At 41.0% G+C, this 11,431-nt stretch overlaps 1 protein-coding gene across 1 annotated transcript; it reads right to left on the bottom strand.

The window, feature by feature from the left end:
- Nucleotides 1-2,343: 2,343 nt before the first annotated feature.
- TRHR (thyrotropin releasing hormone receptor) lies at nucleotides 2,344-9,896 on the bottom strand. The gene is made up of 2 exons (XM_066316506.1): nucleotides 9,046-9,896; nucleotides 2,344-2,964 (listed from the first exon to the last, which is right to left on the bottom strand). Exons 1-2 carry the CDS (start codon nucleotides 9,838-9,840, stop codon nucleotides 2,344-2,346), a joined length of 1,416 nt encoding a protein of 471 aa, XP_066172603.1. The 5' UTR covers nucleotides 9,841-9,896.
- Between the last annotated feature and the right edge of the window lie 1,535 nt (nucleotides 9,897-11,431).

Below are 11,431 nucleotides of genomic sequence, written 5' to 3'. Positions count from 1 at the left end.
ATCACAGAATCACAGAGTGAGTAAGGTTGGAAGAGCCCACAGTGGATTATTTGGACCAACTTCCCTGCTCAAGCAGAGTCATCCCAGGCCACGGGGCACAGGACTAAGTCCAGACAGTTCTTGAATATCTCCAGTGAGGGAGACTCCACAACCTCTCTAGGCAGTTTGTTTGCTTCCTCCTTGTCATGTAGAGAGTGCCCAATAGAGTCCTTTGACTGCATTAGACACAGGTTCACAGTCTTAACATTCAAATCTGAGATCTATCAGGGGTTTTTTAGTTCTCTTTAAGTTTGCAAATACAGTTAAATATTAGTGAAGGTGGCTTGAATTAGGGAAGTGGCTGTGTAGGCAAAACAATACTGGATAGGAAAGCTTTACCATGCTGTAGAGGCTACCTCTTTTACTCACACTGGGTTGCTTTGTGACTCCTGGGGATGGGGCTGTGCAGGGCTGGGAGTTGGAGTTGATGATCCTTCTGGATCTCTTCCAAATCAGCTTACTCTGCGATTCCGTGAATCAGGTTTTTTACAGGTTTTTAAATGTCATATAGAAAAGCTGTGCAAAATGTCCATGACAAACAGAAATACACAGGCACTTTCCTGGGCTTCTGCTGCACAGAAGTGAGAAAAGGTGCTTCTAGCAAGAACAAGAGCTGGTCTAGAGCAAAGCCAAAGCAATACATGGTATTTTGTCTGCAGCTACATCAGGGAGACTATGGTCCCAGGCTGCTTATCATGAGTCTGTGTGGGAAGAGCAGGGAAGGGGCTATGCTGGGAAGTAAAAAGCCATAACTTCTCTTCTGACAACACTTTATGTCCTAAAGTATTCTAATAGATAAACTTTGAAACAAAACATTTAAAAAGTATCATTTTTCTCTGAATTTTCCTGTTTTCCCCAGATATTATCAATATTAAAGCTCTAAACCCCTTGTAGTGCTCTTAGACACAACTGGTATTGAACCAAGATAAAAGGAGCTGGTAAAAGCCTGTTGCATATTGTTCAATACCTGTCAAGTTCCAACAGGATTCAGTAATAGCTGACTTACATTTAAAGTGGTACATCTATAAACATGATTGCTGAAGAAAATAAGATACTTTAAATACTTCCTACTGACTTTTTAATTTGTTTGTTTCCTCACGCAAATTCATTGAACGGTTTCCTATTTCACACTGCTCAAGGTAAAATTAAACCAAAGAAAATAAAGATTCTGTGCTCTTTGCCATCAGATATCTGTTTACTGAAGCATGCTATGATGGCTGCAATGAGATTTGCACAGAAGTGGGATGAAGGAGTCACTTGCAGGTAATTACTGGTATTAGCAGCAATTTTGGCTGCTCTTGGAAGGTCTCCTGGGTACTGCCCAGCACAGCCACATTTAGAGGAGCTCCTCTCCTCACCTCTCACCTTCACAGAGACTATCATCCACTGCCTCCTCTATGTCCATGGACGTGTCCTGGCAAGCCTTGCTCATTCTGAGATCACAGACCACTTTTTAGTTAATAGGAAGAAGGATGTAGGTATTCTACTGAAGCAAACTCACCTGCCTAAAGTTAGGTTGTGTTAACTACTTCATTCAGTTAGCCTCAATAATATACTCTTTTCACTCCCCAAGATGCTGCATTTTCTCGTAGGGCAGAGGCAGTTATGTAAAGATTTATGGTAGCTTCTGGAATTCTGTGAGCAGACATGTCCTTACAATTCATACAATTGGTGGGAATAGAGCATCCAAACGTCTTATATGGCTGCATACTCAAAACAAGGTGGGCCTCAGGCCTGAAAATGAGGAGAGAAAAAGCAAACTGAGAAAGAATATTTTACATTCTCATATCATCTGTAAAAACAAATGAAAAATAAGCCTCTTTGTAGATCATCTATATGTTTAAGATCTTAAATGTATGGGTTCACAGACAGCATTTAGATAGTATTGTGTTAAAAAAGGCATCATGAAAACAGTAACACGCATCATGAAAAGAACTCAGTTAAAGAGATGTGCTACATGAATGGGGATGCTTGCAGGTAGCACAGAAATGCAGGGGGCTTTCAGCAGTCTCAGAACAAGAGTGCAGGTGTGTGGGAGAGTCTCTCCTTAGCACCAGCTCTGTGCTGCCACCAGGTTAGTTAAACCTCAGCTGGAGTCAAGGGGACAGGCAAAAGAAAATGCCCCATTGCCCTCCCTGCAGCCAGCCAGAGCATGTCCAGAGGGATCACTGAGCTCAGACACCATCACTCTCCTGCCAGATGGGTACATGAGCCACCATGCTACTTTCTGATGTTCCACTAGAGCCCACTGTTCACAGAAAAGCAGGCTTAATCTGATTGTCTCTTCCCATCTTTCCCCATGCTTCAGACCCTCCAAGTCCCATCATGCTGGGTACAAGGCACTTTGAAAACACAACTCTCCAGAGCCAGGCAGTTGTCCCTCCCTGCCATGTCCTGTTTGGTGCATGGCCTGTCACTGTCAGCCCTCCCAGCCCTCTGCAGGGCTGCCCTGGCTGAAAGCTCCCCCAGCACAGACCCAAGCCCAGCAACATGCTCTGCTTTTGGAGGACTCCACAGCAGACGCTGAAATGTATTAACTATTACCTTGGAGGACAAACATGTATCACCAATGGACAGTTTTGCAGAGGACAGGTAGGTATTGGTAATATCTTCTAGCTCAGTGCTGAAATGATCAGAATCCTTGATGACATTATAATTTAGGGCCATGCTGAAACTAGCAGGTTTCTTCTCCTGTTTCTGCTGGTAGTTGCACAGTTTTCTGAAGGCTGCTCTGAACTTCTGAGACATGAGATTATAAATTACAGGATTGATGGCACTATTTAAATAAATACAGATTCTGCAAAATAGCAGGAACCAGTTTTCTTGGAAAGGTCTGGAGAGAAAAGAATTGACCACAACCAGGGTGCGGTAGGGCATCCACAGGAATGCAAATAGGATCACAACCACGGCCAGCATCTTGGTCACCTGAGGGAACACAGAGGGAGACAGAAGAGGGGCAGAAGGTCAGTACTCTTCTTGGAATGAACACGTGCATTCTTACGCCTCTAGGGCCAAACCAAAACTCTGGACAGATCCTTCAGTAGGAATTTCTGATGAATATTTGATTCAGAAAAGTTTTCTACAGTAGGAAGTACAAAAACCCTAGCTTCAAATTCTTCCTAGTTTTTGTTAAATTACTCTTTCCAGATGATACCCCAGTAAGCTAACTGCTGTAGACCTTAGACATTTCTGCTTCATATGCTGGAAGGGAGTGTTGATTCAAATGGGAAAAAAAGGATAGAAAGTATTTTTTTCCCAAACACATTAGAGCTCTTCCTTTAGACTAATATAGCCTGTGGAGTAATTGAACATGAAGCTTTTTTAGGTTATCTGGTTTAACAGTCAGCCTAAAACAATTTCCCAAAGCCAAAAATAAGGGAAAAAAAGAAGAACAATTAGATTAATTTATTCCTCAAATCCTCAATATTTATCAGATCCTCATTATTTGATGTTTACTTTGAAAAGTCGAATAAAGTTTAGAGAGCCAGGAAAAAAAGATTGTCAATAAAATTTCGTTGTTATAAGAACTTTATTCTATTATGTAATTTTCTATAGAAAAAGGAAAAGAACAACCTTTGGGAATACCCAGGATAGCTGAAATGAAGTGAACAAGAAATAATAAAATATTATTTAAACCCACTTTAAATCAAGGTTTTCTTTTGTAAATAATTTAATTCTAATGTAGACATAGAAGACACACAATAGTCTCTGCATTAAAGAAAATTTAAAGACACTAATAAAGGAAGTAGAAAGTACACAGAAATGTGACATGGGACAATATGGTGGCACAGCCTCATGGAAATCAGGAGATGACTTGGTTAACTGTGCGAAATAGAAAGTATTGGCACATATTTTGGTGGGCTAGAACTGCTTTTTTGATTGTAGATTGATAAGAGTTTCAAGAGGAGATAACTCCACTAACATCACTCGCAAGCACATGCTAGTTTTAGAAGTGGGTTTTAGTTTGAAGTTGTGAGTATATAATTCTTATGTCTTCTGACCAGATGAGTCCATTATATAGAAACCTGCCATCACATTGTCTAATGAATGTATTTTCTCCTATCCATCTAGAAAGACACACTTTTAGGCCAATTTGTTTGGTTTGTCAAAGGTGTTATAATAAAGGCTGGGATAAAAATCAAAGTTACTCTACAAATTGATGTATCTTTCTCTATCAGTCTTTAAATGTACATATTCAAAGGCTGCAATCTTAACTTATAGTTCTCCTCCTCTTACTCTTACTTTTGATTTGTCTACAACTGTGTTCAGTGGAAGTAAAAAAATAAGACAGAGAAATACTATCTCCATTTTTGTCACTTTGACTGACTGATACATTTCATTATGACTTCTAGACTAATTTTTTCCTAATTTTCTGTGCATAGTCATTTTAATAGAGCAAAGTACAAAATGAATGTTCCAGGTAACTCAAAGGATGATCTCTCCTTATCTCCTTATCTCCACTTCTGAAACGGCCATTCCTGTGAACATGGTGGCAAGGAGTTGACCCAGTACTGACCCACTCTGGCTCTCATCCCTCCAGTTCAGCTCCAGCCTGTGCCTCCACATAGAGCAAATCCATTCAGTGGAGAACAATCATTCACTGTAGAAAATAATCCACATTTAAAGGAAGAAAGCCACCAGTTGTAGAGCCTGGGTGAACAATGGGACAGAGCCAAACCAACAGATGTATTCCATCAGCTCAGGCATTCAGAGCATAACAGCCTACACAGGCATCAGAGTACTTTACTACCAGAAGCTCAGCAGGGCACTCCATTATGGTACCTGCCAGTCACTGGCAATTTCCATTTCTTTCAGGAAAAATTGCTCAGAGGATCATTTGCAGTGTTTCAGCTATCAGCTTGAATCTGGACTAGGAATAAATTATCCTTATTGTCAATGAGGGGGTAATTCAGAGTCACATAATTAACACTGTACAGCAATGAAAAAAACCCTTGTTACTTCTCAAGTTACTGTATCCCATATACCACAATATATATATACACATATATGTATGTATGTATGTATGTAAGTACATATGTAGTGTGCAAATTATTAGCTGAATGTGTGTATATTGGCATTTGGGTGCACATTTTCTTCCTAACACCATCAGCTTGCACTGCTGGAAACTAAGCACTCTGTAGAGCTGGATTTCATTTTGCTCAGGTCAATGAACCAATATGTTGGTTCATGTACTCATGTGCCTCCACAGAGTCTTCATTCAGTGCAAGGGAACATCCCATGGCTGGCATGTCTTTGGTGGCACCTCTTGGTGGTTCAGTCCATGCAGGACAATGAGGAAAATTCACTATAAATTTAAACTGTTTGCAGTACATATCCTTCCAAAGCTGCCAGAAATTAAAAACTTCTCACAAGGTCTCTATTGTCTGTCAGAAAATGCAGTTTCCTGATCCATCTGACCAGTTGTGTTTGTCTCTGAGACACATGATGAAGCCTTGAGTTCAGGTAGTTATTTGCTCATTGGTAAATCCTCCTTAGGCTGGCTCTGGAGTGCCTCTTCATTCTCAGCTACCTCAGACCATGACCTGTGTGCAAATGACAGCAGCTCTCAGGAGGTGCTCTGGCAAGGCTTTCTTTGTCCCAGCATGGGGGTTGTCACCCCACTGCAGGGTGAGGCACCACTCAGGGCTTCTGACACAAATTCACTCAATTTGCTTTATAGGTGAATCCATGATTGAGGCCAAAGCTGCATTCTTATCCACACCAAAAGTCTTTATTGCTGAACATAAATTGTTTAGAGGAAAGTTTGGTCCTCTTTGTTTAAGTAAAATGCCATATCCTTTTTCAAATCACTTCATATGAAACAGAGCTAAACATATATTGGGAGGAGGCTAATTATTTGACATCAGTGGAGGGCTAAGAGGACAAATTTTAAAAAACATGTTGTTTGTTACCTGTAAGCACACACCAAGGCTCCCTGAAAGCAGCAGCACTACATCCTCACCCTCACTGCTTGGGTGAAGGCAAGCATACACTGATTGCTCTTTTCTCGTGGATGTGCACTGTATGTCCTGTGCTCGGGGTACAAATTATTCTTAGTTAAAGAAACTGAAAACATGGTAAAAAGATTTTGAGCAATTTCAGCTTAGTCTAAATTTCAAGTGTAGTTTAAATGATAACAAAGTGTGTAAGATTGAATATGGTCCTGGCTGCACATAAACATTCATCAAGCTCTATCTTTTTAGTTCTGAGGATGTTCTAAAAAATATTTAAAATATATTTTACTAAACAGAGTCATAATATGGTAATTCTGAACTAGTATCCTCCTTTTCCTTCTTGCTCCAAAAACTTCTTATTCTAAGGAAGTGTTTTCATTAAACATTTTCATTATCCTGGTACAAGGAGTTTAGTGTTGCTTCTTCTCCTTTGAGTACTTACACTGATAGGTAAAAGCAATAGTCACTCTGGTGTTTAAAGCCATGTAATAACATCTTTCTTCTTGTGCCTGGTCATGTTCATTGCAACACATAGAGATTGTATATCCCAGCCCCTGATTTCGTAATCGGAAAGAAATTGTGCAATGAGGAGGAGGATTAAATAAATAGAAGGATTAAGGTCTTGAAATACTAACACCACAAGTGAAACCAAGTGATAAGATTGAGTATTTCATGTAAGCTGTGCAAAATTTATCTTGCACTGCAAGCTGGAGTCTGTGCTTGCTTTGCTGTGAGAGAACAGAGGGATTTATCTGGTGAGCAGGTCATCATAGACTGCAACAGTGTCTAAGAGAGGGCTTTCTCTAGAGGGCAATCTACCTGTTATGACTGACCATGATAGCCATGATGACCTCAGATGATTTGATTTGACTAATCAACTAACAGTGTGAGATACATATACTGTTAAGTGAGCTCGATTCCATCCCAAGTATAAACCAAGATGTTTGTCATGTAAGGCTGCATTTCTTTTTCTCAGTCACCTTGATATCGGAGGAAAGAGGGAATTCATTTGGGGAAAGTATGAAACCTATATGCAAATATGTAATTCAGCATTCATATTATGAATGGAAAAGAACAAAAATCTGGGATCTGTGAGCTGCAGGACCCACACTGAAACCGAGGGAAATTGTGAGAAGGAACGAGAGACAAGAGACCAACCTTTGAAACCTGACTGCAACGCTCTGTCCCCACATGGCTGGCTGCCACAGGGAAGGGGCTGAGTGTAACTTGTGGCTATAACAGGCAATAAATAGGCAATATTAATTCTCCCCAAGTCGAGTCTGCACTGCCCATGACAATAACTGATAGTTTGCATGCCTGTCTTTGTCTTAGATCATGAAGAAGAATAGGAGCACTTCCCATTTTCTCCCCCCTTCTCAGTTGGAGCCAACCTTCCCTACAGAAAAATGCATACATTTAATTTTATAGACATATTTTTTGAGAAATATGAGAACTGCTACAGAAGTAGGAAGTGCACACCACATTTTCAGTCACCTTTTCTACAGATCACAAGCTGGATATTGTACACTACTCAATCCCTGTAATGCAAACACGGGTCTGAGAAGACACAGAGTTTCAGATCTCAGCAGGACTCACTGTCAGGCCAAACTCTATTGTCAGCCATATATGTCCTTGTCAGCATGGCAGGAAATTTTCCCTTTTGTGTCTCACTAACTGTTGAGATTCTAGATTTTTTTGAATATGTACTTGCTTTTTCTCATTTTACACCACTACCTATCTTTTGCATGCTGCTATTATACAAAAAATATTAGTAATTATGCCATGCTATCCTTCCCGTGTTGTACTATATGCAAATTCTGTCTTTTCTTATAATGAGACTGCTGTAGCAATCAGGTTGCTTAGGCTTTTAGAGAAAGTCTTGCTGTCTTTACAAAACATAAAAGATATCACATTATAATCTTCATTTTTCAGTTTCATAATATAACTGTTCATTTTAATCAGTGTTCAGTGTAAAAGATTTGACTGTTTTTTAAGTGCTACTAAGCACATGTAATCAAGCATTAAGTGATATTGAGACCTTCACACACAGATTATCTTCTTCTACTAATTAATGGACAAAGAAAAACAAGATTAAACACTTCTTATCTGACTATTAACATATCAATATATAACCTAGCCCACGTATTTCTGTTGTGTGTTTCCAAGCATAGCTCCTAGTGCACTCTGAGGGCTCAGTGCTCTAGCAGGCAGCTCAGTTAACTTTTGAGGTCTTTGCCATTTTTGTGATAAGAGAACACAGTCCCTCTCATAAACAGTAGAAATTGATAGAAAATAAGAATATAAAGAATAAGAAGAATAGCCCCAGAGCCAGCTGCAAAGGATGCACCCTGTGTTTCCCATCACTGTGCCAGCTGTGCTACCTGCTGCACACCATGTGGTTTACTGCAAATAGCCAGCAATTAATCTATTAACTATATTCCACTGGTATTATTAAACACAGCAGCACACATATTCAAGAATATAAAAAGAAGTTAGTCAAACTTATGCCTCAGTTTTGAGCCATGAATACATAAAAATATTTTTGAGAGACAGAGCAACAAAGATATTTAGCATTTACTAAGCAATTTATATATAGACTTTTCACAGGAGAGTTAGAGACAGGAAAATTTACAGCTTGACTGCAATGTCTGAGTGACATAGTGCCTTAGCTGGGACTCAGCCTCAAGTCTCCCAAACTCCCAGGCTAGTTCCTTCTTTCAAATATTAAAAATTAGTCAAGAGTCACTTTGTATATTTTACAAGATTACTAACAAGCTGTAATATAAAGAAACTGTATTTAAAAATGTTTCATTAATGATTGACACTTTCTAGTTTCTTTCTGATATAGGAAGTAAAATACTACTTTTTTTGGTCCTTGCAGTAGGCAATAATATACAGGCAAGAAAAAAAAATGTATTTTTATGTATATACGTATCATTGATTTTGAACTTGACTACTTAGAAAAAAGGAGGAATATATTTTACCTCCTTCTTCAGGCAAGTGAGCTTTAAAACAAGGGGTTTCAGAAAGACATTTCAAATACTTATCCTACCTGCCTTCGAGAAGCAATAGTGCTGTTGAAACTCCTGTTAGTCATCTTGGAATTCACAGGCTTGCTGTGGAGAGCCACATCATTCCTCCAGGTCTTTGAGTTTTCTTTTGGATCTGAAGGGATGGGGTTCAGGAACAGTATTCTAGCAATCAGGCCATAGAGGACAGTTGCCAATACCATTGGCACAACATAAAATATACCAAAGTCCATCATGTAGATAGGAGAGTAATAGCTCCTGGAGACCTTGTAGCCACAGGACACAACAGTCATCTCTTTGTAGGCTACTGTGTTAAGGTCTAGCAAGAAAAACCAGAGCATACAGTATATGGAGGTGAAAGCCCAAACAAAAATAATTATCTTTTTGGCTCTTGAAAAAGTGCACAGGAGTTGAGCTTTGATTGGGTGGCAGATGGCAATGTACCTCTCAATGGTGAAGGCAGCGATGGAGAAAGAAGAAGCATTGATTCCCAGGTACTGGAGATAAGTGATGCAGAGACAGCCCACGTAGCCATACACCCAGGACCTGTACAGGCTCTCTGTGATATTGGGTAGTCCTGCAGCCACAAGCACCATGAGGTCTGCCACGGCCAGGCTCACCAGATAGCAGTTGGTGGGAGTTCTCATGTGCTTGGTTCTGAGGACCACTAAAACCACCATGATGTTGCCCATGATGCCCAGCCCGCAGATGAGGAGGACCAAGAGGATGGTAACCACTTGGTATTCAGCTGTAATGCTCTCCTGGCTTGATAGTGGCAGCCCAGTCTGGTTCTGCTCGTCTCCTGTGCCATTCTCCATCTTCACCAGCCCAGTGCTGCTTCTGCCAAGCACTCGATCTCAGCACCTGCTCTCCATGGTCTCCTGCAAAAGGGTCAGTGGAGCAGAGTGTGGGTGCAGCCCCAGAACACGTTCTCCATGTAGTCACAGTCCCATTCCTGTACCGTCCTCCACTCCCCCCAAAGCACCTGGACTTTCAGTCTTTGTAAAGTCAACTATCAGATGGGTTAATCCCTCTATGCCTCCAGCTCAGCCGAACAGGCTAAAAGGCTGTTTTCTCACAGCTGGCTTGAGGCATCGTTCATGCAAAGGCAGCCTGCGGAGAGGGGAGTGTCCTGTCTGCAGCGGCAGCAGAGCAGAGCCCCGTGGCCGGCAGCTGCTGAGCATCCCCCGCGCTGAGCCGGCCCGGGGCAGCGCCGCTCGCCAGGAGGAGCCACGGCGCCCCGAGGGTGGAGACAGCAGCCGCAGGTGAAAACAGAGGGATTCGGGAACTTTTTCTGCTTCCCTCTCTGCTCTCAGACAGCTGTCATGACGATCGATCACGTCGATCCACACTGGCAAACAAAGGAGAGCTGGCTGGCAACAAAATTGCGCTGATTTTTAAAATTCTGACTGCCGCCGTGCCATTGTGAAAGCAAAAGTGATTTACATTGACTCCTGTTTTGCAAGGAGCTGTAATAGTCCCTTCAGGGCTTTACAGAAACAAATGCATCCCAGCTTTTGAAAATAGCAGGAAAAAATGTAGGGTGTTTGTTCGGGTGTTTTTTTGGTTTTTTTTTACTTAATAGAAAATTCTGTTCAAAACCTCTATCACTACAGATCTCATCACTCCTTAGTCTTTTGAATTCTTTTTTGAATTGCAGCAGAGCAACAATAAGCTGATCCCAACACAAGTTGCTTCTTAACGAGATCAGTCACGCACAGGCACATGTGTGCATGCACACAACACACACAGTGTCACTAATCTACCACTCTTCCCTCGATGTGGATTCTCCTCTGGTTGAATAAACTCCTCCACGGGTCAGTCAGGTTGTGTAAAACCACAGACAAATCAAAGGTAAGTAGAAATAACTGTTTGAAGCAGTGCAAATAAAACCCCACCAATTCAGTAACCCAGCTGCACTTTCCTGTCTCACTTGCTATCTAAATGCCTTAGTGAGAGAAACGATAGCAAACCCTTCTGCAAGGCTCTGTGAAAGTGTCCTTGTCAACTCCCAGTCACAGTCCCTCAGCTCACCCTTTCTCCTTATACTATTGTGTCAAAAGTTTGAAGAGCAAATTTGTCTTAAAACCCCTTATTCTTCTGCATTTTGGGCAATTGTTTTTGATCTTTGCTCAGGAAGGGATCAACAAAATAAAATGTTGCACAACCAAGGAAAGGCATCTTGGATTTCAAAACAGACTGTAGTGTTTAGGATTGGCACATGTCTGCAAATGGGTTTTAAGTAGGCTTAAACAACAGGTGGTGACAAAAAAAGACTATCACCTGAATCAGAGCTGAAAATCAGACTCAAGCAATTTCAGAGGTTTGAAGCCACACAGTTAAGTTTTCCAGTCATTTTATTCCATTTGACTGTTCACATTCCTGTTGTGATCACATACTTTTTATCTG

The sequence above is a fragment of the Sylvia atricapilla genome, chromosome 1, assembly GCF_009819655.1.
Source record: "Sylvia atricapilla isolate bSylAtr1 chromosome 1, bSylAtr1.pri, whole genome shotgun sequence".
Lineage (NCBI taxonomy): Eukaryota > Metazoa > Chordata > Aves > Passeriformes > Sylviidae > Sylvia > Sylvia atricapilla.
The sequence above is the reverse complement of the archived record's forward strand: the minus strand, read 5'-3'. Positions and strand labels throughout refer to the sequence as shown.

Excerpts from the sequence above, each read along its gene's own strand:
- TRHR (XM_066316506.1), bottom strand. The coding sequence starts at position 9,840 with ATGGAGAATGGCACAGGAGACGAGCAGAACCAGACTGGGCTGCCACTA. Across the intron at positions 2,965-9,045 it reads CTATTGCTTCTCGAAGGCAG|GTGACCAAGATGCTGGCCGT; the intron begins GTAGGATAAGTA and ends GTGTTCCCTCAG.